Below are 27,214 nucleotides of genomic sequence, written 5' to 3'. Positions count from 1 at the left end.
TCCACAAGCACCTGTAACGAGTGGAGAAAGAGGCAGCTTGGACCGTGTGAACTTAACAGATAAAACAGTCTAGTGTCTTTTCACCCTCTCTGTCTCTATTCAATAGCCTCCAAGTATCTTGACAACCCTGCCTGGTATTTTGGCAGCAGTCCCTTGAGTGTTGATGTCAGCTGAGAGGAGGGTGGTGTTGGTGGTGGTGGTGGTGGGGGGTCGTTGGAGGGACTGAAAGAGAGAGGGGAGGGGGAGGAGTGAGCGGGCTATTCAAGGCACTTGTCCTCTGTCTCCCTCTGAGCATAGAGGAGGGGGGAGGCGCACATGCATCGAGGGAGACACACACTCACATACTAGTAGCCACATTTTCACAGCCTGCTCCTCAGACTGACAGCAGCAAACGGAGTTGAGAGCCAGCACGACAGAGCGAGGGAGGAAGAGAAAGAGGATTGGAAACAAGGGAGGCATCCACAGAGGCCATAGAGGAGAGGAACAAGAGAGGATTTGCCCCTTTTTTCTGGGAGCCATAAAAGGAATCTCCCCTATACTCCTTCTTGAACTGAACTTGCTCTGCACCCTGCCATGACAGCCCCGGAGGGACATGGGAACACCGCCTCCCTCTCATCTTGTTCCTCTCATCGTTGGACTATCCTCCTCTGGGCTCTTTTGACTCTTTTAAGCCAGGTCTGGGGCTTTAACCTGGATACTACTCACACACTGCATAAGTTTGGGGACAATGGCACCTTTTTTGGTTTCTCTCTTGCACTTCACCAACAGCTTACCCCAGAGCCTCAGAGCTGGTGAGTGGATGAATGCGGCATTGAGCTTGTCCCTTGTGTCCTCTGCTCTCTTGACTTTTTTCTGCACCTTGCATATTCAGTCAGTTCAAATGTGTAATATGTTGTATCTGCACCTGCTCCTGAAAGAATATGTTCACTGCACCATGCGTGATCATTTTAAGGTTCTCAAAAGCTGAAATCTGAGTTGTAAGGTTACAACAGTCAGCATTTTTATGCTGCACCAGTTCTCAGTTCTGCTAAATCATTGTCAGTGTTAAACCACTCAGAGTTTTACCATTTTTTTGTGTGACATGTACAGTGAGAGCAACTGAGCTCAGTGAATAGTGGGTGAGAGCAGGCTTGGTGAATCAGCAGGCAGACAGTGATTTCTGAAAAATTGTGATTTTCTTGGAGCAGTTTAGATTTGATGTTGAAGATCCTTTGATGGGGTGTCCCACTGTCAGGGGAGCTGAGATACTAAATTGTCCTGTAGTGTGTAGCGCTGTGTGTGTGTGTGTGTGTGTGTGCATGTGTTCATGGATGTGTCGCGCATGTATGTTTGCTTGTCTTTGTGACTGTGTTTGTTCTCTGATCCGCCACCAGCTGTTTTGATCAGTCTTTCAGTGAGACTGGGACACTCATAAGCCCTGTTCCTGTCCTCCAGAAGTCATGAATAAATTATGACAACAGGTCTGCCTGTAAATCTTTGGAAATGTTTACTGCATGAATGTGAATACGAATCAACTTAATTTACCTCTGCTGATGCTTTGCAGTTAATGTTGAATGCAGAGAAGGTATTTCACCTGATGAGAAAGAACTAGTTTGTAATATATCCATTCCCTACACATTTTATTACCCCTCTCTGTGCTATTTTCCACTACAAATTCAGTTGGCACAGTATATATAGCCATCATAGATGTTTGCATTAACAACTTCCAGAATTTGTGTTAAACATTTCCTTTTAACAGAGCTGCAAAAGAGTAACAGGAGTGAGACATAAACACAACGCGCAGAAATACTATGAGAACTAGTACTCATAGTATTCAGTACTCAGATCTGTTACTTAAGTGAAAGTAACAGTCCCGCATTTAAAATCTTACTTAAGTGAAAGTACAGAAATATTGTGATCAAGAAGTACTCACATTATCAAAAGTAAAAGTACAAACGCAGAAAAATGGCCCCTGTGAGTGTAAGCTTAGCTGAACTGTAAATAATTAGTACTGAATCGATAATGCATTCTGTGTAATTAGGATTTTGCAGCTGTAGTTGGTCATGGTGGAGCTACTTTTCACAACTTTATTGTTCGTTAGTTTAATCTAGTGATATAATGTTATGTTTTGTAAGATCATATAGTATCCTTTGTACTGTATTTATCATATATACTAATCTTAATATGCAGAGTAGTTAGGAAATAAATGTAGTTGAGAAAAAGTACAATATGACACACTGAAATATAATAGACCAGAAGCATAAAGTGGCATAAAAGTATAAGTATCATAAGTACAAGTAGCTCAAAACTGTTCTTACTAAACCCATTTACTTTACTCCTGTGAATATAACAAATGCCACATTGATGTAATGTTTATAATTAAAAATGTATTCAAAACATTCTGAGTAGGGGAATAAATTTACTACAGGTTCCTGTTGTGAAGCTCCATTTTTAACTGCTGGTTCCTCAGTTTACCCGGGCTGGAGTCATCCTGTCGCCTGGTAAGACCAGGAGAATGACATCAGCATTCAGAGAGACACACAGACAGTCAGAAGAGCTGGAAAGCATGTCACCCCTCTGAAAAAACCTGCTCGCTGTCCAACAGCATTCCTGGAGCTTATTTTAAAAACTGACTGTAATCTTAAAGTATTGCAAAGCTCTGCTTTGGCCTGTTTTAAAGTGCACCATGAAGAGGGAAACACTCCTGAGAGAATACATCAGTAGAATTAGCTGCTAGCAGAGCGTCAATAAATGAATCTAACTTGCTGATGTGATGCACCTACTGGAAAAGAGTGGCATGAATAATGCTGTTTCCAGTACGCTGTGACGTCACACTGTATGCAGATGACTTTCACGGAATCATGGATTTATATTATATTTGTTTTGTTTTTTAAACCAATTTATTTAGTCACTGTTCAGTTATATTGTTATATTATATATTCAGTTATTGTGAATTCTGTTTATGACCATAAAAATACCATAAAGCTCTCTGTCCTGTGAAAACAAGTATCTCCAAATCTCATGAGTCAAGAAAAGCAGTCCCATTTTGAGCTTTGGACATTAATCAGATAGTCCAATGGCTTTTAAATGGTTTATTTACATTAAGACAATGTATGCTCAGCTGCTAAAGGAGCACTTAATCCTGAAGTTTATCTGAAAAAAAATCATCAGATTTGACCAAATTTTGGACTCTGCTGAGCTAAAAGGGGTCAAAATATTCTGAGTCTAAAAAACACTAAAATCAGCCAATAAACTATCTACCTGTGTAGGAGATAAATTCCTCAAAGGTTGCTAAAACCCCAAATTCCCAGAAATAAAAGAAATCATGACCTCAGTGTCTTCAATAGCTACAGCCTTTTTGATGATTTCATTAGCACTTAATTGATTTCAAAACATTTGGAGTTGATGCGATTGTATTTTCAGAGGGAGAAATGTATTATTCAGACAGCAAACTTGGCAATTATCTCTCTTGTCTGAATAGTACATTTCCATTAGGCTTCATGATAATGCCCTTTGTGTGTTATGCAGTTCATATCAGGGAATTTAGTTTCCAAGATGCTCCCATTATTATTATTTCTGCTCACATTCTGTCATGAAACAATTTGCCTGAAACTTATGTAATTAGATGCTATTGACTCATTTTCTCTTTGTATCAGAAAGGTTTGGGTTACTGTCGCCTGTGGCCGTAATGTGTTGAGCTCATTGTGTGTTATGCCACTCGATTCAAGGGTGAAAATGATATCACTGCTTTGATGCTCTGTCCTGTGCTTACTCATGATTGTATCACACAGCCCATAATGTTAAAGTGCTTATAGGAATCGGCTTAGTCATACTGTCTCACTTGGAGAGTTTCACCTTCTCTGGTATTTTGAGTTGCAAAGTTTAAAGTTTGAGGCACAAAGAAAAAAAGTTGATTGCTAAAGCATCAGAGAAGATATGTGTAATTCATCAAAGCCAAGGATTTTAAAGATCACACATTATCGGGGCACAAGAACTTCTTGTACAGCTGTCAAGTTCATGGAATGAATGTCTTTTTGTTCAGATTTACAGTATCTATTCAGTACGGGCTTACAGCTGCCCTCAAACCCTAAAACTCCCTTTCGGTATGGCAGCAGAAGTCAAAGGTCAACCCATCTGACAGAAGGAACTCTTACTGACTGATCGCTGTAAGGAGATCCTGGTCAATGACATATCAGGAGGAAGTGAAAGTATGCCACACTCAGAGGGGGATAAGAGCCTTGATGTGGCATCTTGGATGTCTGTGTACTTTCCGCATTATCTCTATTGGTTGTTGTTGTTGTCCTGAAGCAGCTAGAGGCCCCAACCTGAACTTCGGGGGCTTCTTCTGCTTCTGCTCCTTCTGCTGCCAGACAGAGGATGAAATGATAGGGTATTTGAGTCTGAGTTATGTGCACGTCTGCTATTTATACTGCTATGTGAAGTGCTTCCGCTAATAGTTCACTGCCTGGTGAAGACAGGAAGCCCCCATGTGCTTAATCCCTGCACTGCCAGTCTCCTTGAAAACAGCTCCTGTATGTATGTGTTTACACTGGAGTATATCTGACAGTAACATATACCAGAGCCTAAAAAAATGACCCAACCTTATGATATGATACATTTTTTAGAATAATTAAAGGCTGGAATGGTAAATGCGCTACTAATATAGGGATAAATGTTACATAATGGGGAAGTAATGCCTTTAAAGTCAGACATGACTGAGAGTCTATAGACATGCCAGCAGCTCTGTGAGACTGTACTTAGGGATAGCAGTGCATAAGCTAATCTCTAATGTCAATATACTAACTACAGTAGCACACAATGCCAGTGCTAACATGCTGCAGGTATAATGTTTACCATGTTCACTATCTTACTTTAGTGTGTTAGCAAGTGAAGGTCATTAGTTTTGCATGTATTTGGGGTGTTTGGTCATAAACTAAAGTACTAGACAAATTAACATTTTTGATCCGATTATGGCGCTTATTAGTTTTACTCTGAAATGTCTAAAAGAATATTCAGGGGATTAGCAAAGTTTTTACAGTTCATCCTGAAGAAGACATGAATCTATGTACAAAATTTCACAGCAATCCATCCAATAATTGTTGAGATATATCAGTTTGGACGAAAGTGGTGGACCAACCAACATACTGTCACTATGGCTAAAAAAGACATTATGCTGCACTGCTAATAATCTATATGCATCATTCAGGGTAAGATGATTTTACATACTGCAAGCTTTTAATGTCATACACCAATATACTTAGAACAGACTCATGACAGCATTATATAGCATTAAGTGCTCTGCATATATAGATGTTTAGCTCATTGCCAGAGGCATGTAAATCACACTGCACCCAACAAACTCGTGCATGCTGGAAAGCATCCAGCTTTACAATTTCATGTCTTTTCTTTATATTGATCACTGCCTTGTGATTTAATGTTGGAGTCTTTTCTGTTTTAGAGTGTTTTGACAAAGGTGGGGGGAGGTATTCTGCTTGTAGGTCACAAATCATCTGTTATTGTTTCCTGCTGAAGGAGCTCTATCTATCCTTGACAGACGTCTATTGTACTTTATCTATTGACCCAATTGCTAGTCACTCTTTTGTGTTGCGTTCCGATTCATAGATGTAATTTCCGTTTTCTGAACATTTTTTTCCAAACCCTGCCAATCTGTTAGTGGGTGCAGCAGCCACACATTGACAACATTGTTAGACTGTGATCTATGAGGCTGTCCGGCTGCTGAAGGCAGTAGATCTAGAGCTGGCAGCGTTGCATTGCTGTCATATAGAGAAAGTAGAAAGTCTCAGATTGCATTCATGTTTACCATGAACCTGGAGACATACTCAGTGTCATGGGCAGTTGGGCCACAGGTAGCTGATTATCCCAGACATCTAGTCTGGAGTTTGGTTTCATTGGCTGAGTAAGAATCTAAAACAGCTTTCTGAAGCTGAACAAATCCTCTCACTGATCTGGAGCCTTGATTAACACCACTCAAAAAACAGGAGTGGAACGTGGATGTGATTGTTAGATGACCTCCAAAAGGGGGAGAAGGAGATTGCAAGAAAGGTCAAATGCAAAAGATAAGAAACTCTCTTCAGTCATTAGAAGGTAACATTTATATATATGAAAGAAGCAGTTTGACATTTTGGGAAAAACACTTATTTGCCTTCCTGCCAAGACTTAGATGAGAAGATCGATATCACTCTAATATGAGAGTGGTATTGATCTTTGCAGCTGACTCACAGACTGACCAAATGTTGAACTACTACCAAATCTGTTTTATGGTTTATAACTCTTACTTTGCTGTTAAATTGTGATTATGGAATACATTTGTTTTTTGTACCTTCCAGTATCATTTCTTTTGTATAACAAACATAAATGTGTATAAATGGGGCACAGCATAGCTCCTTCACACTTACAATACGCAATGTAAAATTTTTGTGGGCTAATTTGCATTAAAATAGCCATATAAAAGCTTCCTTTTCAGCCCTAGCTTTAGACATGAGAATGAACCTTCCCCCCCTTTTCCCTCCCTAATTCAATTCATGATTTTTCTCTCGCTGTCACTCCCTTTTAGTTTGTCCCACAGTAACTCTTGTTTCTAAATCTCCCAGACGCTATTCATGTGAAAGCCTCGTAAATATAGGAACTCACCTTATCGCAATGCTTTTTATATGGAAGATCAGAAAGAGTAAAATGTATGTAGCATGGGTTTTACAGTCTGGCACACACACACACACACACACACACACACACACACACACACACACACACACACACACAAATACGATTAATGCTCTTTACTACCTCCCACTTACTCTCTGTCTATTTAACATTCTCCCATTCCTCTGCTGACCTGCATGGGCCTGGACAAAAGCTCAGTGGGAATCAGCGCTGCCTGGCTGAGAGCTTTCAGGAATATTACTCTGTGGACCACGTGCTCACAGGAAAGAGAGGGACAATCTGCAGAGTCAGGAGGAAATATACAACTTAGATCTGATGGAGGTCCAGAAAAAAATGCACAGTTTGGCAGTGTAAGAGGACCAGGAGCTGATTCTGCATCTGCACCTTCAGAGATAGTTGGCAGATAAAGTCCAGAGATCCCCCGCGAATATCACGTTTTCTGGCGTTTTGTTGCATTATCAGCACACATGATTGTTTTATCTTCAATCTTTAGTGTTAATGACTCATACCTTTTTACTGATATTTGATAAAAAGCCCAGCTGTTAAAGTATTACCTTGAGTTGATTCCTGCGATCGTCTCTGAATATCGTATGATCTGTATGTGGGGGAGGGGTGAAGGGTCTGATGGTGACAGGAGCTGCAGGGATGAATAAATCATGGAGGGCCTTCCCTTTGATTAAGTGTGTGTGTGTGTGTGTGTGTGTGTGTGTGTGTGTGTGTGTGTGTGTGTATTTGGGGGCTGTTGGGTTGACTCTGATAAAGGCGCAGTTTAATCAATCAGCTGATGGCAGCTCTGCAGGAAAATGATTCTGAACTGAGATTGTAAAGACACCATGAGAAGCACACAGGAAAAGGAAATTGCAAAGGATGTGGAGGCTTTTTGTTTGGATTTATTGAGAGATTTGCTGATTGATTTTGCAGGAGTTGCAAGTCTTGAAAACGGTTTAATTACTTGATCATTTTGTAGATTCTTCATATAGGTGCCCTTTGCATTGTCACTTTCACTTGCTCATCTTTATTCATCTCCTCAGACAAGGTTGTGTATGTCCATGGATGTTAGCATGTGCCATATTGTTGTGCCAGATTTAGTAAATTCCTAGTTTGAAACTAACTAGTGGGTTATGAAGAAATTACATGGGACGTAACACACAGATTTAGTAATGGATTTACAAATAGCTGGTGCATCTTAATCTAGGACTTGTGTTGGGTTAATCCCTGCATGACGTTAAAGAATATTTCTTTGTTGTTTCCTGAAAACAGTAAACACATCTATTCAACAGAGATACCCAGACAGTTCTTTATTATGACAAAACCTGTCTACGTAGCTAATTTTGGAATAGTCCAACCAAATGTTTTGGTTAACACGCCTTCACCAAAGACTCGTACCAGTGTTAATGCTACCTCTCAGTAAAGTCAGAAACTTTATGTAGACCCATGAGAAATACATTGTACCATAAAGGGAATATTGTTTTCAACCTGCAAATCCAGATTCTGGCCCTCTGAAATAATTAATTTTTTTGGGGGGGGGGGGGGTTGTGAGACTGCATGTTGTGTGAAGAGAAGTCCATATTGGAGACTATATGACCATCATGATGAAGAAGCAATTAGCAGTCTCTCACTTCAATCTTGATTCTGTGATTAGGAGAGAAACGAACCTCATCCTTTCTCTGCACTCTCTCCTTTTGATTGTTTCTCATATTTTTTCACACACAAATAAAGAATGTGGTGAGACTGGAGTGCCCTCATAGCTGATTGGTTATGGCGCATGCCATGTCTTGGATTCAATTCCAGCCAGGGACCTTCCTTGTTTCTCTCCTTGATGCCAGTGAGACCATACAGCCTATTAGTTTCCCCCAGGTGCTTCTCCCACAGTCCAAAGACATGCAGGTCAAGTGACCTGGAAACTCTTAATTGCTTGTAGGTGTGACCTATTGTCTGTTGTCGTTTGTTTCCCTGCTTTTCACTCATTGCATGCTCTAGTCCCCAGGAAGATAGTTGGAGGGATAGCTGATGCTCATGACCTGAACCACCAATACGGCAATTATCACACTTTAAGACATGAAGCAGGAAAATAACAAGAGGAAAAAGACAGCACTTAAAATAGAGGTGAAATTCAAGAACCAAAATAGATGAATATCTAGGTAGACAGATCAATAGATGGAGGAGTGGATAAGAGGGGAGAAGACAGGCGGAGATAAAAAGGAACAGGGGCACAATGGTGTAGGGGTTGTGTCCTCTTTACACTTTGGACCTGAGGGCCAATCATTACCCCATCTATGCCTGGAAATAGTCATTCACTTATTGATCAGTGGTGGGGCAGGTGGTGAGCTTAGGGGTTGTTAAAGATGCATGTGGAGTGAGGATGGGGTTACAGAGGAAAGCATAGTTTTTGTGTCCTTCCACCTTAAATATACTTTCACTGTGGTGTTGCAGTTTGAACAGTCTAAACGTTTGTCGTTTTTTAAGTTAATATCAAACTGTTCTCATGATGCCCATGACCAAATTGTTTAAGGAGGAAGTTGAGTCACATCTGTGGGCAGTGAACCCAATATCCCAAAGGGAATTTTGCATAGATTGCCAGCTGTTTCTGTCTCTCTCTTTTTGCACTTTCTTGAGCATCACCCTGCCTATTTCTCTTCTGCCCAGAATGGGAGAATAGAAATGTTAGAGAACTCGATGATTCACAACTCGGTCACCTCATTCTCAGCTGTCTTTTTCTCATCAGCAAACTGAGAGGAGAAACTGGAGTCAAGTGTGGAAGCAGGATTTTAGCTCTGTTTTATGACGTTGTTGGACAGGCTGCAGTCAGTGTGTTGATCCCTAGTTTACACAGTTGTTTCACAGCCTTCTGTTGTCTGCACATGTGCATGTATGTGTGTGTGTGTGAATAAATATTCAGGTCAATTTCTTCACTCATGCTTCTATTAACGTCTGCATGCCTGCACGTGTTTTCCTTTGCGTGTATGTGTGTTTGTGTGTCCAGGTCAGAGGTCACAGTCTTGCCTCAGGATAACAACAGAAGGTCTAAAGAGCCCATGGCCCCTATGCTGATCCTGTGGAGCCACTGTCTATAGAGCAACAGCCTCACATTGCTCTCTGATGGACAGATGTTAAAGGGTGTGAGCAGAGAGATTAGGAGGGAGGGTTTATGAAGCAACTGAAATGGTCATGAATATTGAAAACTAAATATTGAAAATGTTTTAGGGTGTGTTTCACTCAACATTTTAGAAATGTTGTTAGCCTTATAAGGCCCACGCCTGGAGCATTCCAAGGAAGGGTTGAGTTTAAGAAAAACGTTTGTATCCTCTGTTAAAAAGTTTTTCTTTAAATGGTTCTTCACACTAGAAATACAAGTGTGAAGCTGCTGTCTCCTTCAGCATATTGGTTGGATAATGTGCAGTCACATTGACAGTTTACAAATTGATAATGGCAGCTTGTGTGGCTACATTGTTAGTGTCTGAAGTGCTTTCCAGTCTTTTCTCCTCTTACACATCGTCTTTGAATTATCTCTCTCCTTTTTTGGTTTTCCTTTCCATAAATAACAAAACAAGTCATTGATTTATGTTACAAAATACCTCTCTGCAGATCTTATTTGGTGTGTTTACATCTATGCATGCTGCTATTGCCAGGTGAACATCTTGCATCTCTGTATCTCAATATTTTTTCAGGAAAAAAAACAGGCAGCCTTGTTTCTGGCTTAATGTCAGTGGATGTTTGAGTGTAAAAAACTGATTTTGAAAAGGTTATAGCAACACAAGAACTGGGGGATTATATCAGCCAATCCAAGAGCTTGTGATCCTGCAATGGAAAACATGAAAATTGATAAGATGAGCTTTAAGAAACTGCAAATGCATGTGTATGAGGACACTCTTGAGCATTGTTTTTAACTTTTTTTGCACTGTTTTCTTGATGTGTCGAGAGCGAACTCTGGTCTGAGTTCAAGTTACATGTGTGATGCATTGTTGTCCAGTGTTTCCCTCACTGTTGTATGTGAGGCTGTACACAGGGATGTGACTCCTGAGAGTGGGGGAGGAGTGAAGGAGGATAGGATTGTGTGTATGTGTGTGTGTGTGTGTGTGTGTGTGTATGTGTGGATGGGGGAGGGGTGGACAGGACCGTGGAGAGAATGAGGGTTGGGGTCACTGCACATGCTCCCCTCAATGAACATGTGAGTGTAATGAGAGTTTTGTGTATGTCTGTGTTGTGTTTGCAATGATCAGCTAGAAACAGGGATCATTCTAATATCAGTGGAAGGGGGGGCTATAAATCACTATCAAATAAGCTGAGGTACATTCATTTTAGGGGGTTTGGAAATGCTCCATAATACATTATTATTATTTCAGTGACAGCAGCTGTTTATCTTGGACCATATAAATCATATTCAATCATGATATAACAAGAAAACAGTGATTTACATATTCATCCCTTTCTATTTACATCTATATAATGAGTAGTTTTTCCTTGATCGGTGTTAATTACTTAATTGAACAGTGACTGAGAACTTGATGAGTCCTTTCATTGACTATTATTATTTGTGGTGAGTGATGCACCTTTTTATTTAACTCAAACCGCAACAACCACAATTTTGGACCAGGCTGAGATATCTTTTTTTTTTTTTTTAATATATTTTTGGGCATTTTATGCCTTTATTGGACAGTGACAGTTGAGAGATGACAGGAAACAAGGGGAGAGAAAGACAGGGAATGACAAGTGCTGGAATCAAACTGTGGATGTTACAGTTATGTGGCATGTGCCTTAACCCGTAGGTAACCAGGGCACACCCAGACTGGGATATCTTAACAATTCTTGGATGGATTTCTGTGAAGTTTCAAACAAACATTTAAGGTCTCCAGAGAATAAACCCACATGACTTTGGTGATCCCTGACTTTACATCTAGCGTCATCAGCAAGTCGACTGTGCTGATCCCACTGAATTTTCCGGTAACACCATCTATCATCAAGTCATTTTTAAATTTGTTTATTACTTCATGACTGTCACAACCTGGGTCAAGTCTGGACAAAAGAGGGGAGACCACACATGAGTTGTAACTATAAAATAGGTTTATTGTACACAACTAAAAGAGAAATTAATTTAAAGACCAACTAAACACAACAAAACAAAACAAAACAGGGTGGAAGCCAGTGGAGAGAGGAAGTGCGTCTGACTGCCAACAGTTTATATAGAGCAGCCAGTCAGTCAGTCCAGGTGAGCTGAATCTCCCTGATGACCCAACTCTGTCCACCAGATTCCTGCAGAGAGGCCAAGGTGTCCTGTCATGAGAGGGTCGTCAAATATCAGCAAAAATGATATTATGCTGCTCATATGGCTGTAAATTCTTAGTCTTGTTTTAATCATTTTGTCAGATCTAGTGGGGTCCCTGATGCAGGCAGGGCCCAGGTGCATTATCTACAGTAATCTGTACATAGCACCTGGCAATGTAAATCACACAAAAACACACACACTTGAGTCATGCTGGTGCCGGCTCTGTGGTGTCTGGGTTCATGTAGGTTTTCCACTACAGTCCGTCACATTCACACTCAATACCCTGATATCTCCTCTAGACTCAGGATACACACACACACACACACACACACAGTCCTCTCACTCCATGTCTAATGTGGGTTAACTGAAAGATGAGCTTGGGAGTGGAGATCATGATCGTACTATCTGACTCAATCCTGAACAATGAAGTCAGCGGAGAAGTGGGTAAAGGGTAAATAAATGAGTATATGCAGCTGTGACTTTTCATCTGTGTTAAATTGGGGACAAGTGTGCCTGTCGGATCCAACAACTACATAACACAATCACTGAACTCCATCCAAGCACATACGGACATGCTGTTCAGGGCTGTGATGAGTTTTGGGAACATCAAGGCCATGCCCTAAATTTTAAAATCACATAACATTTAAATAAAAATAAATTTTTCAGACAAAGATGCTTTTCATTTTTGGGAGATGAATGTAGGAATGAATGGTCTCAAATATCTTCCCAAATATGGGACTATGGAAGTATAACAAGTAAACGGTAACTGCTAATTCTAGTAGTGATTCATGCTGAGTTCAATAAATAAAAAAAAAAAAAACACAGCTTAAACTTCTCTCACATGAGCTCAACCAGTATCATCGCTGTCTACACTTGATTTATTTTTTAAGTGCTGGTTATATGCACGTACATTTCAAGGTGGAAAAGCTCAGATACACCTTTATATAACACAGACTGCCTTCTTCTTTGAGAAAACATTGCACCCAGTATTTTAAATAAAGGAATGACAATAAACTATATGAAATCTTAAATGAGACTTCTTGGGGAAATAAGCCTTTGGTTTCATCTCTGGATATGAGATACGGGGGAACCATCTTTTTTCACTGAAGAGTTATCTGTCAGAGTTGTCAACTGAATATAATAATTTGCCACACAGACAGTTCGGGAGTCATCCGTTTGTCTTTTCCAAATACTGTTGGTATAACAGCTTAACAGACCCCCCCCCCCCACCTTTACACTCTGACACCTGCCTGTATATCTGCACTTGTGGGGAGGAAAGAGGAGTATCGCCTTAACTCTTTCACATAAACCAGAGCTCCCAGGAATGTTGAGCTATAAGTGGGATCAGATCTTATCATGTTTTACTTAGTGATGTGCACTTCCTCTTAACCAAACCCCTTTTGTCTGACATGTGCTTGCATTAGCTTAACACTGTTTAGTTGGGTTTTTCATGTGGACCACCACTGATGTGAAGTGGTCATTATTTCTCATGATATGCCTTGCTTTGGGTGGCTGTTTGGGGTTCTCACTCATTAAGGTGAGGGGAATCGTTCTCGAGGCATGCACGGCTGCACCTCAACAGAGATATTTGTCAGGAAAGACAAGGCAGGGGTAGAAAATAGAGAGTAGAGCTGTCTGGCAGTCTGGGTGGTACAAGAAGTAGTTTGTGTGTATATTGTGATGGCTAGTGTGAAAGTAAGGACAAAAGTTTTTCTCACTGAAAGAAAAGATGTTGAGTCAGAGTGTACAGCTGTTGTTGTGGTGTAAAACGAGTGAGATGTTGGGATTTACAGCTGTCGGGTACATCATGTTTGGCTCCCTGCTCTTCCAATCACCTTCAAATAGTTTTTTCTTGTGGTTACTTCTGTGACTTGTTGTTGTTCTGACTTGTGGTACCATGATGCTGTGATGCTCATTACCCTTCAGACAACGAAAATGTTGTAAGGATAAAAGGTGGATAATGTTCCACTACACTATTTGTGATTTTAAGACCCTAGTGGTAAGATTAGTGCTGCGCTACTGTGCTGTATGTGCTACAAAATACATCTGAGCCATGCCAACAGCATGCTTATAGTTAGCCTCATTTGTAACCTCAGCACTTAAAGTAAAAACATCACTTTTTATTTATTATCCAGCAACAAGTTGCACCCTCAAAAGTATTTTCCAGTTCCCACAGATGTCAACAGTCTGCCAGGAATGATAAAATACTCAGCTGGGGCGATATCAATGTTTAAATCCAACATTTCCAACAGATTGTGTCAAACAGTGCCCCAGCCTGCCATAGCTAGCACAGCTGAGAAACAGAGTAGAGTGGAGTGGCACAGTCTGTGGAAATATTAACATTTAAATGTTGGTTACATCCTGAACAAACATTTTATCATTCCTCACAAGTTATTAAACTTCTGTTGGATCACAAAAATACCTTTTGAAGATATAACCTGTTGTAACAGGTAAATAATAGTGTTTTGACTTCTCCCCCCAGTGTTTGCATCAGGAACGCTATAAGTTATGAATGAATAATGATGTAACTTATGAAATGTTAGGGCTAGGACTAGGACATGCTAATGTTTGGCATGTTAGAATGCTGTGTAGTAGCATTAAACACAAGTAAATACATTAGTGTGTTAGCTATGTTAAATATTAATGCTATGTGTCAATATTGTTATATAATTAACTAGCATTTAGCAATTAGCATGCTGATGTAAATTTGGTGATTCGTTTATAATGCGTCTATTCATAAAGTTCTTGGACAAGTGGAAATTTTGCTATTGTTAGATTAAAAATGACAACTGTTAACCAAGTACATCATCTGGGGACTATGAATATCAGTTTGGTAGTTTATATTTTAATCATCACTCAGCTGGTTTTGCTACTAACTAACACTTTCCCCAGAGCCATTGTACTAGCTCGGCCAAAAACTTTGTGAAACTACAAAAGATGAAGCTGTAAGTTATTGTACACTCACATCAAAGTCAATGACAGATAAAGCAGATAAATTAGAATTCAGTAAACTGTACATTTCCCAAAACTAGTGTCTACATGCTTGCTTTCTGTGGGACAGTGACACTTAGTAGGAAAAGAAGGCTCACAAAACTCATTTGACCCAGTTACATTACCAAGAACGGAGTGGAGCTTATGTTGTAAGATGAAAACAATGTGCTCTATCAAACATTTACAATTTCAATTATCCAGCACAAGAGTTATTTAATACAGGAGTTGCTGTGCTCCCAGCTCTCGTGTTGTGGCTGGTTAATGAGTGTCTGTGACCACTCAGACATCCACTTCTCTGTCTGGGTTTCTCACATACAGTGCTATCAGCTTGCTACACTGTATTTATAGGCAAAATACTTCTCAGCCACAGAGATAGCTCTAATTTAAAGTGTGTACATAATAAGATAGGTAGGATGGGGGGGCTGGTGCACGGTGGGAACTCCTCACACAGGCATTGCAGCTAGTTGGTAACATTTTCTCTGCCAATGCTGTTGTTAAAATGATAGTGTAAGAATAAGAATAAGAAATACTTTATTGATCCTGACGGAAATTTAAGTGTCACAACAGCATCGTCCAGCACACATGATACACAACAATATAATAAAATAAAATTAGTTAAATAGTAAAACAGAAAAGGATGCTATTGTTCATTGTGCAGTAATTATATACATAATGAGAGTAGTGAGATGGATAAAAAATAGTTATTATTCATTGTGCATTGATTATACAGTCACATAATAGCTGTTTTTATTGTTTCATCGAATTTAAGATTGATTCCTCTCACTGTATATTTTAACGCTCTCCTTCTCTCTCTGACTTGTCTTGTTTTCTTTCCATCTTACACCCTGATCTTTATTCTCTGATCTCTCTCCTCTCCCTCTGTTTCTCCATGTCTCGCTCCCATGCATATGTCATGGCTGACAGTGTTAGGTGGAATGTGGCTCAACGCTCAGTTTTTAAATAGCATCCTCGCCTGATTCAGCCACTCCTAATAAGGCAGAGGGCAGTGACACTGGCCCCAAAATATCAGCAACCAGCTCACTGAGAATAAAACCTTTACCTTGCCTTGATAGTGAGTAATAGCTGGTGACAGCCACAGCATGTTAGTGCAAACAAGATAGAGCACACAGAGCTGTTTTGAATCAATTTCAAGTCAAGATAACAGTATGCATAGTAACTGCGGGTGGTCTCAGCAGGATATGAGTAGACTTGTGTGAGCTGCAGGTGTTTGTACTTGTACAGTATTGGTGTCTTAGGTCAGCTAATAGTCAAGTGTGAAACAACATGAGAACAGATGATGAACAATGGACCTGCCACCAGTGACAGTCAGACAGTTACATTATGGAAACTTCTTCAGTCATGTTTAACCACTCACATTAATTTTACCTTATATTGCTGTTCATTAACGTAAACGTGCCCCATATCGAAGTTAGATTTCTTGTAAAACTCACCTTAGAAGTTTAGCCATGAGACTCAGGATGAATTGACAAAGCAATTCTTCTTTTTGTACAGACCTCTGAGACATACAGTACATCCCTGTAACATACCCTATCAATCTTGACACCACGTATTGACAATTAAATATCACTGATGTTCTTTCAGGATCCTGGTGGGGGCACCACAGGCGGCAGGGCAGGGCTTGTTGCGGGGCAGTCGGCCAGGAGCCCTGTTCAGGTGTCCAATCACACCAGAGGAGTACGACTGTGAAAGGGTGGATATCGATGGAGAGGGTGAGTTTAGACATAACAGAGATTTAATTTTATTGAGTTTTCCACTGAGACTAACCTTGAATTTATCTTCCATCTCTGACTATTTTGTGGCAGTGGTTCTTCTTTAACATCAGATTAAGCCTTTCCAAGTGTATTGGGGGGCTGCAGGATTATGTGAATGTTACCATTATATTTTTGCATCTTATAATCTTATGCTCTTACACTTAGTTATTTACAATGCATTATAGAAAAGTGAAATATAATTTAAACTTGAATATGATCCCTCTCTGTTGCATTGCAAAGTGCTGTTTGCTTACTTTGGGCCAGATCCTAATTGGTTTACAATATGGAAACCTTTATGATTGCCATTTCCTTCTGTGTTTTCCCTTAGTGAGTCTGGACAGAGAGAGCAAAGACAACCAGTGGCTGGGAGTGACTGTAAAGAGCCAGGGAATTGGAGGGAAGGTGGTGGTAAGTGAAGAGCACATCATGTAAATGCATCAGTGTAAGGAACTTGTGCTTGTTTTTTCAGCTGTTGATCCAATGATTCGTGAACATGGAAGACACATTTTAAGCTTTAGTTGACATTTTAAGTTATGTTAAATTATGCCTTATATACATTTATTAGTTTCTTATCGCAACAAGCACAGTGAATGTCATTCCCTGTCCATCACCAGACCTGTGCTCACCTCTATGAGCTCAGGCAACGTGTAAGCCAAACCTCAGAGACTCGTGACCCCATCGGACGCTGCTACGTCCTGAGTGAAGACCTGACAGAGCGAGATGACTTGGATGGAGGGGAGTGGAAGTTCTGCGAGGGTCGGCCGCAGGGACATGAGCAGTTTGGCTTCTGCCAGCAGGGCCTGTCTGTCAGTTTCACCCCAGACAACAACTTTATTCTGTTCGGGGCTCCGGGAACATACAACTGGAAAGGTATGGTGTCTGTTTGGCCGGCGGAGGGCTGGATCAGAGAATCAAGGCTGTGAAAAAAACAGTTCTTAAAACAAGTTTTACAAATATTTCTCCTTATGTTGAGAGCGTTTCTTTAGGTAGAATCAGTTAATTTTTTAAATTCCTTCATATTTTTTACTTTATTATACTATACTATACTATACTATACTAAACCATACTATACTATATTATCTATTACACTATAATTTACTTTTCTTTTTTACTAAAACACATTTTCAAATGTTTTGCTTAATATATATGCTTAAAGAACATTGTGTCACATTTGATTTACAGAAAATAAGGACAAAAGGTAAAGCAAAATATACAATATTTTATCAAGGAAATTGATACCCAGTTGATTTCGTTCAAAGGAAGATTTGTAGTGAATATTACCTATCTCTTAAATTATTTCTGTGTTCAAACATTATTTTTTTTTTGCTGACCTCTCGCAGTGGACAATATAACTTATATTAGAAACAATTCTGGGGGCAGAATTGTTTCTAATATAATGTGCCTATAATGCTCTAATGTGAGCTAGAAAGAAAACCAGTCCACATGGACCATATTTACTGTAATTACATGGACTGTATTTACTGTTATTAAAAGAGTAGCACTAACAGTGCAGTACTCATATAGATAAAAAATGCTAATTGATTTATAAGACAATCTAGTGATTGGACACAGAAATTATGCAGAGCAGTGGCATGTACTTAATCAAAGAAAGCACTGGTAGTCCAATATGCTTGCTTTACATAATAATCTGACCAATTTATAAAATTTCACATAGTATAACGTTAAAATATCATCCTGCATTTTGTCATCCAGGAGATTTCTCAGATTTTACTCTAAAGCCCTGTGGCTAAAATGGTTTCCACTCTTTCTGTCACGGCTACTTTGAGTGCACAGAACATGTAATAGATGAACAGATATTGTGTGATTATACGTGTGTGTGTGTACGAGGCACAGTATGTCCACTGCGTGTGTGTGAGAGCGTGCAAATGTTTTATTGTTACTTTGCTGTGTGGCCTCAACTATTTCCATTCCAGGTGAGATGCGTGTCCAGCTCCTAAACCAGACTCTGCTTGACCTCGGTTTCTATGACGATGGACCCTACGAGGTGGCAGATCAGAAACAGCTTAATGCCCAGCTCATCCCTCTGCCCTACCACAGTTACCTGGGTAGGATTTGCCCTCCCTGCTCACTGCTGCCTGTGCACAGGAGAGAAAGAGAGGGCCAGGGGAGAGCGACACCAGGGCTCAGACTGTACCCTGACATAACCACAGGAGCTAGCCACAGTAGCAACTGCCAAACTGGTTGAGGCAGTGACACAAGCCATTCATGTCACTGGGATTATTTCTGGCTGATCCTATCTGTGTGTGACTCAATTTTTTTTCCCGTGTGAATGTGCGTTGATATTGTCAAAAATGTCCACAGCATTTTCTGGCCTGACCTGAATTCATATGATTCCAGTTTTTGCTAAGGTTTGGCTCTCACCCTATCTTTGGCAAACAAGGAAAATATTTAAGAGGAAGTGGAAATGACCTCATGTTCTTTCCATCCACCCCCCTCTTCTAAAAAATGAAAACATGTCAAAACTGTGGGTGGTGAGCAAATTTTAGGGTACAGCCTGAGCCTGAAACGTCGTTTCTCCACCAGGTACCCAGTGGTTTTGCAGGAAAAACCTCTGCGGCACCACAAAGACAAAACACCAGTCAATCACAGCCTGACTCACATGCACCTCCCTCTCCCCTTTTTTCTCTCTCTTTTCACTCTTTCTCCCCCCCTCACCATTTCACCACCCCATCACTCCCCTCCCACACTTCTGTCTCTCTTTCTGTTTTTCTATTTCTGTCTTGGGCCATAGGGCTCTTGTTCATGGCTAGCCCCATTGAAGATGCACTGCTGTACAAAACTCTGGAGCCTTCCAAGCGGCCTACACCGTTTGAGGATGTAGCTCATAATAGCTACTTAGGTTTGTAGGCGTGAGGTGTTGTTATTGTTGTTTGGACCGGACTGGGCTTGTAGTTGAAGTTGTCCCACCTTCTTCTTCGTCTTCGTTTTAATCCCTTCTGCTAATTCCACCTCGTGTCTACGTATATAGATTTTAAGTGTGTAATCAATGTACTATGTGGGAATTTATCACCTTTACTGTTATAAAGAGACAGCCATCCAAAACTGTAAATTTATTGTAAAACTGGGTAATGCTTTATTTTACTGGTCCCCTCACTCTATACCAATTTCCTGGGAATTTGCAGATGTGTAACAATTCATTTTTAGGACATTTTTTAGAAAGGGTGGGGCAATTTGGTACAAAATATAAGAAAAACAGGAAAAAGTGTAAAGTTGGTTTAGTTCAGTTGTTCTCAAAGGGGGGTCCAGGGATTCTTGAGGGGGTTCCAGGGGTTCCCCACCAAAAAGGGGAATAATTTATTTTCACCATTATACCATCCATAAGTAACACAATGACTGAATGTATTACTATTTTGGTCATGGGTTTCATACACTTTCTGTAATAAAACATCTAAAAGCAAAAATCTTATCAGACGGGGGACCCTTGGATAAAATCTTATCAAATGGGATTCCGTGGTCTAATTTGTCTCAGTTTAGGGGTCCTTGATGTGAAAAAGTTTGAGAACTGAGAGCTGTTTTAGTTGGTAAGTATACCTACTCATTATAGTTGGGTTCATATGTAGTTGTTAATTTGCAAACATTCTTAATAAATTAGATTCTTAACTATTCTTAAACAGACGGAAAATACTTAGTTTTCAGTGTGTAGTTTTGTGGGTCAAACAATAAATTAGTATATTAGTTTGTTTCTTCAAAACTCCATAATGAATGAGCATCTATCAACAATTTCAGTAACACTTTCCTACTAATTTCCAGGACATTTTTTCAGTAATTTCCTAAAAGTAGCTGCTGTGTAACTGTTCACTGTTTAGGACATTTCTTTGAAAGGGTTATTTAGTAGGATACGAGAAATGTGCTCATTATAGAGTTTTTAAGAAAGAATCTAATATGCTGATACGTAGTTTGACACACAAAACTACACATTGAAAAGCAAGTATTTTCTGTCTGTTAAAGAATTGTTAAGAATCTAATTTATTAAGATTGTTTGCAAATTAACAACTACACATGAACCCAAATATGAGTGGGTGCTTACCAACTAAAATAACTCAACACTTTTTTCTGTTTTTCTTATAATTTGTAACAAATTGCAAAATTACCTGTGTAAATACCTGCAAATTACGCAGAAGCTTCTTAGGAAATTAATATAAAATTAAAGTAGCTGTAAAGTAAAATGTTACCTATAAGCTTGACCATGTCTAATTAATTTAATTTAATTTTGTGTTATTTAATTTTGTTTTATTATTTTTATTTTATTATTTCAGCCACTAACTAGCCTCTGATTTGACAGATGGTTGTCTCTTATAGCAGCAGAGTGTTTGTCTGTTCTGTCTGTAGACCTCTGTTGTCTGTAGTCTGCATGTGTGTGTCCAAATGAAGCTTTCCAGGTTATCTTGGTGGTGGTTTTCTCATCGATCGTCGTAGCTCTACTAAACTGTTTTACTGGTTGAGCTGTCTCACTGGTTTAACTAACAATGAACTATGTGTTAGAAAGATTTTCAGATGAATGTGGAAATCAGGACTTCAGTTTCTCCCTTTGAAGAAAGTATTTCTGTCATTAATCTCTAGATATTTTCTGTAGTTCTGTGTCGTGTTCATGTGTAACGATCCGTCGTCTGCTTAACAGGAATTATTTATTGTTATTGTATTGTAGGGTTCCGGTTATTACTTCTCACCGAGTGTGTGGATCTACTATAAATCTCTCTATTCACATACCTCCAAGCCTGCTTACCCTCTTCCTCACTCCATATCGAGCCGTCTCCTTGACAACACTAATTCCCACATGACCTTTTAGCCTTCATTTATAACTCACATGCTTCCATTTATCCTAACCAGATGATATGCCACACCTATGCATGCTAAACTAAAAATCTCAGAGACAGTGTTGTAGCCATTTCTGATTAGTATTTTTTTTTAATCATTATTATACTATCATTAAATCCCAAATCACAGGCTCACAGGATTCCAGCTGTTTACTATATTATGGTCACACACACACACACACACACACACACACACACACACACACACACACACACACACACACACACACACACACACACACACACACATACACTCACAGAAGTCCATAGGAAGACATTCAGGAGTAGTGTCTCACTGAATAAAGGCATACATCCCTTTTTACCTCCGTCAAGGACAAATCAAATCCTGTCCATAGAATCTCTTTATTACAGGGTGTTAGGCTAAATGCAGTGTCATGACAAAGTCAGATCTTCTGGAGGCGTTATGCCACATTTGTGGTTACAACCATTAACTGTGGCAAACACCTCAAAATTGTAGTAAAATACATTGTAATTTGTTATAATATAACCATATATAATATAAACTCATTGTCTTTATTAACTTGCTTAATTTGCCAAAAATAAAAGAAAACAAAAATCCCCCCAGCAAGAACCAAATATCAAAATAAACAACTGATTTATTTATTTTTAACTGCTTATTTCAGATTGCAATCATTAAGAAACTACACAAAAACGAAACAAAACAAACAACCCAAGGTAAACAGAAAACTAAAAAAGTGAATAAATAGCAGTAAGAGTTTATGGATATATTATAGCTTATGGGGTTGCATTATGACTTAACAAACATTCATTTATTTAGGTTTGGGTCTATTAATACTACTTAAACATATTTTACAACACAACATATCTGACTTTGTCAGGGATAGAACAATAAAGTCCTAGACTTGTTTTCACAGACCATAATTCAGCCAAATTTAAAAATAAAAAAGGAAGCTGAGCTCAGAGAATATATTGAGAATGAAATATAAAATTAAATATATAAAAATCTAGATATCAGCACTCGTTGAGAATACCAATGAAATATGATCAAAACATTTTTTTTAACAGCGAGAAAATGTAGAAATGCACATTGGTTTAATGAGGACACACCTCCCACAGGAGAACGGACACGCTGATTAAGTGTGGGAAATGAAAAAAAAAACACCTATTGACTCCTATTACAATTAATTTCTTTAGGCTTATGAAACAAAATGAAACCAAACCATTTATTAATATGACCAGTGTTGGCACCTCCTTTGTAAATCTGTTGCAGGGCCCCCCTCCCCTTTAAAAACCTTTTGCAGCATTAAGCTTCCATTCCCCATTTAGTTTTACAGTGTCGACCTTGTAGCAAGCCTGTGTGTTAAAAGCCACCATGTGTGGAAAAAGTGGCACCTTGCCTCCGTCCGTTGGTTTTTACAGGAGCGCGATGCAGACTGTTGCATTCCACACCTGCCACCCTGGAGCTGCTCACTGTTTGTCTCTGTTTTCGTCTCCCTGTGCATGTTTACTCAGGACTAACAAACGTCTTGATAGATTGTCGTCTCTTTTCACGCTTTTCATGCATGTTTTAAATCAGTAAAGCAAATGCATGAGGTTGCTTCTGTTTATATGAAATGTTTGATATGTGCTATTTTTCACAGCTTGATAAAAAAATTTCACCACAAACATGTCATGAAGCAAAAATGCACACCCCTCCCCCCTTCACTTGTTCACTCTTTTTTTTGCTACCTGATTTATATGCAAGCACATCCTCACATTCCTTCACACACACACACACACACATACATATGTACACTTTCACAATGTACACTCACACAAAGGAAGAGATGCTTTAGGCCATAAATCTTATTAATGTCCACCCACTATGTTACTCACTGGCTTCCACCAAAGGCAACTGATACAAAGCTGCAGCATCATGAATCTCATGAGACGTTAGAGAAGCCCAATACATCTCCCTCTGTTAACATCACAACCGGCCTTTTTGCTCTTATGAGTAGACACACAACCATTCGCTCTCCTCCAACAGCCTCCCTGTAGCAAACACGGCACACAGGACATTTACACCCATCATGAGTTTGGCATAAAATCAATAGTCGCTTAAGGCACACATTTCATTAGTAAGAAGATGAGCAGAACATGCTACACTGAGAGGAGATGAGCCTCTGATCCCCACAGTCAATACTAACCCCCCCGTCTTCCCCTCCATCCTGCCTTCCTTCTTCTTCAAGGGTTCTCTGTGGACTCCGCCATGGGGATAATGAGCCCCAGGGAGCTGACCTTCGTGGCGGGGGCACCCAGGGCCAATCACACAGGGGCTGTGGTGCTCCTGCGGAAGGACAACGTGTACCGGCTGGTGCCGCAGTACATTTTCTGGGGGGAGGAATTGGCATCTTCGTTTGGGTACTCGGTAGCTACCACAGATCTCAACAAGGATGGGTGAGGAGAGGCTGAATGAGAAGACAGTATAGATGATACTCATAAAAAAGAGGGGGATGACTGTAAATTAGAGGAGGTGGGATGCAAACAAACAGGGTGATAAGTTATAGAGACCCCCAAAACTCAAAAAAGCTTTAAAAAATGTTATTAAATGTCAACTCTGTCTCAAAAATGTGCTTTGCTTTTGGTTACAATGATGTATGTTAAAGTTTGACACTAGAAGGCTGTTTTCGCATTCATCTGCTGCACGGGGAAAGTTTCTCTGTGCTCACTTTAAATCTGAGTTTATGATGTGTGTACAAGCATAATTTGTGACATCACAAGTAGTTTGGAGCCAGTCTTGGTCCAGTGTGTACCTTCCAATGAGGGAGAAGGGGTGGATGTAATTTCAAGAATTTTTAAGTTGTTAATTGAACTTTTTGTGGGTAAATAATGATCAGGAACAAATTATTATAATTATTTTTTGTGTATTTTTACAATAAAAAACTTGTCTGAAGGGGATCTTTAATTTGTAATTCTCTGTTTCTGTTGCTGTCTCCAGCTGGACTGACCTGATCGTGGGAGCTCCTAACTTTTTTGACCGTAAGGCAGAGATCGGTGGAGCTGTGTATGTGTACCTGAACCCGTTTGGTCACTGGGATGATCAGGCCCGGCCCATCCGTCTCAATGGGACATATGACTCCATGTTTGGAATGACAGTCAGCAACATAGGAGATTTGGATCAGGATGGATACGGAGGTGAAAACAAAATATTTTCAGTTCATAACTGCCAAAGAACAGAACTGTACCCGTAGAGAAAGTGAGAATAATGACTACAAGGTATTTGTCATACCCCACAGACAATGTTCGTTAACATAGATGTGCACTTTGAGTCTAGATGTTCATGATGGAGGTTGTGTTGATGTTACTGTAAGTCTAAATCTAAGTCAAGACCCCGGATATTTAAACCAAAAAGTTACTGTTGCTTTTTACAGGTGAATAATTAGTATGAAAATACTCATGCAGCAACATATCTGATATGTGGGTAAAAGGGATATGATATAATGTTTTTTAGGCAATATCATCACAAATTTGCTGTGACATTAGCTTTAATTCATTTAAGAAGGAGAAACAGAAAAGGCCAGATTCTGTTCAATTTATGCTGCTTTTGTTTGTACAGTAGGATTTCAGTGTTTTATTGGGGTAACTGCAACTTATAGTTATGAGATTAAATCACACAATTGACGCTATAATTTTCATCAACTGAAATGTAAATTATAAAAAATTAAATGGGGTATTTAGTTCCAATAATGTGCAGTAAAACTGCAAATCAATCAATCCTGTTTCTGTTCAGATATTGCTGTGGGAGCACCCTTTGATGGAGACGGCAAAGTTTTCATCTACAGAGGCTCAGATGCTGGAATTGAAACAAAACCTGCTCAGGTGAGTTAAACATTTCATATAGTAGTTTAATCATTTAACAGATGGCAGAATAGATGAAAGGTTAAAAAAAGATGAAAATTATTGTAAGAATGAATGAATGATCTGTATTCTTTATCCCATCAGGTGCTGGATGGTCGTGACTTTGACGTGAAACATTTCGGATACTCCATCTCAGGTGGTTTGGATATTGATAACAACCACTATCCAGACATTGCAGTGGGCTCTCTTAATGATTCAGTGGTTCTCTTCAGGTGAGAAAAGAGTTAGTTTAAGTGTTATTATTATTATATATATTAATTTTTAATTTTGTCAACACATATGATATAAAATTTGCCCCATACGTCTCCACGTATAGGGCAAATTTTATATCTTGTTGCTCTAAATATATTTTTTAATGTAAAAATTCAGGATAAAATTCCAAACATAATAAAGACAAACATGAAATACACATCTGACCATAAATCCTGCATCTGTACTACTGTTTTAACCATCAGTTAGTCATACTTCGTTCTACCTGCACACTTCTGTGTTTTTCTATGTGTCCCCAAGGTCTCGTCCAGTCATCCATGTGATCAGGGAAATATCTATTGACCCACAATACATTGATCTGGAGCAGTACAACTGCAAAGGCAGAGATGGAGTCTGGTAAGAACTGATAATGTGACAGGCATGTAGGATAACTTAACTAAACCCATATTTTTTAAAAAAAACAAACAAATAAAACAGTTGCTAATGAATTTTTCTCCATGATTTTTTCAGAATTATATATTATCTTGATTTACAACAGTGCCAAAAAGTTGTAATACCTGTAACACAAATATTTTTTTCCCTTTCCACCATCTGACTTTTTTAGCGTGGAGGTCAAGGCCTGCTTCATCTTCACAGCCCACCCAAAACACTACTCACCACACATAAGTAAGTCACACCTCGGTTTTCACGACCACTTCTGTTCTTCTCTCACATGGGACTTCATATCACCCCCGCTCAGTGTCAGGAGTCTTTTCTATTTACAGTGGAAAGTAACCTTATATGTGGGGTAACATTAGACTTTATTATGATTAATTCACAGCTGTGTAATACTGTATTCCCTCAGATGGGGGGGTTTAATATACGTTCTGCCCCTGGTGGGCTGTTTAAGTGCTCTGTGTGTGTGTCCTGACATTTCTGTATTCCAATCCCCCCACCACCACCTCTCTCTCTCTATGCATTGCCCCTTTTTTTTACTCTCTTCAAGCCCTAATGGTGCTCTTTGAAGCTGACACCGAGCGCAGGAAGCTTGGCCTACCGCATCGTGTTAATTTCCTGGGCCGCAGTGCCCTGGAGCCGGAGTACACTCAGACAGAAGAAGTGGAGCTGCATAACCAGTTTCACCCTGCGTGCACCACTGCTGTCTTCCAGCTCCATGTCAGTAACGTAGTAACATCTTTATTCTTGTGTTTTCTTTTGCTGGTAGGCACAAAATTGATGTTGATAATAATGCTTAAATAATAGGTGAAGGTACACAGTGTGTTTTTGACATTTTTTTCAGTTTCAGTGCAGTGAATACTTAGAAGTCAAAATCAGCACTCTTTTACACCCTGTTCCCACTGTAACTCATTGACTTTTTGTTGATCATTAATCTGTTTTATAAATTCTCACCATGCAGGAGAACATCCGTGACAAACTGCGTCCCATCTCACTGGCGATAACCCACACTATCAAGCCGGTGCCACCACGCAGACACTCAGGTGCCAAGAAGCTGGAGAAGCTGGCGCCTGTACTGAGTGTTTCTCCTTCTAATACGCTGTACTCTGAGGTCTGTAACAAAAAAAGGAACAAGAAGTATTTTGTGGTCAGGATTAATTTTAACGGGC

At 39.6% G+C, this 27,214-nt stretch overlaps 1 protein-coding gene across 3 annotated transcripts in view; it reads left to right on the top strand.

Annotated features, from left to right (window-relative positions):
* Positions 1-297: 297 nt before the first annotated feature.
* The window catches only part of itga7 (integrin, alpha 7), a 38,957-nt gene continuing 12,040 nt past the window's right edge, over positions 298-27,214 (top strand). For 2 of the 3 annotated variants that reach the window (XM_067586902.1, XM_067586904.1), the window contains exons 1-13: positions 298-791; positions 16,517-16,644; positions 17,015-17,094; positions 17,301-17,556; positions 18,621-18,752; positions 23,732-23,939; positions 24,481-24,677; positions 25,273-25,361; positions 25,485-25,612; positions 25,911-26,006; positions 26,215-26,276; positions 26,596-26,765; positions 27,007-27,156. In XM_067586902.1, coding sequence (XP_067443003.1) covers positions 574-791; positions 16,517-16,644; positions 17,015-17,094; positions 17,301-17,556; positions 18,621-18,752; positions 23,732-23,939; positions 24,481-24,677; positions 25,273-25,361; positions 25,485-25,612; positions 25,911-26,006; positions 26,215-26,276; positions 26,596-26,765; positions 27,007-27,156 — 1,914 coding nt within the window. In that variant the 5' untranslated portion in view covers positions 298-573. Of the gene's footprint in view, positions 792-16,516; positions 16,645-17,014; positions 17,095-17,300; positions 17,557-18,620; positions 18,753-19,438; positions 19,547-23,731; positions 23,940-24,480; positions 24,678-25,272; positions 25,362-25,484; positions 25,613-25,910; positions 26,007-26,214; positions 26,277-26,595; positions 26,766-27,006; positions 27,157-27,214 lie in introns of all 3 variants that reach the window. The other variant, XM_067586903.1, reaches the window with a different exon arrangement.

Source organism: Thunnus thynnus, chromosome 4 (genome assembly GCF_963924715.1).
Source record: "Thunnus thynnus chromosome 4, fThuThy2.1, whole genome shotgun sequence".
NCBI lineage: Eukaryota > Metazoa > Chordata > Actinopteri > Scombriformes > Scombridae > Thunnus > Thunnus thynnus.
The sequence above is the reverse complement of the archived record's forward strand: the minus strand, read 5'-3'. Positions and strand labels throughout refer to the sequence as shown.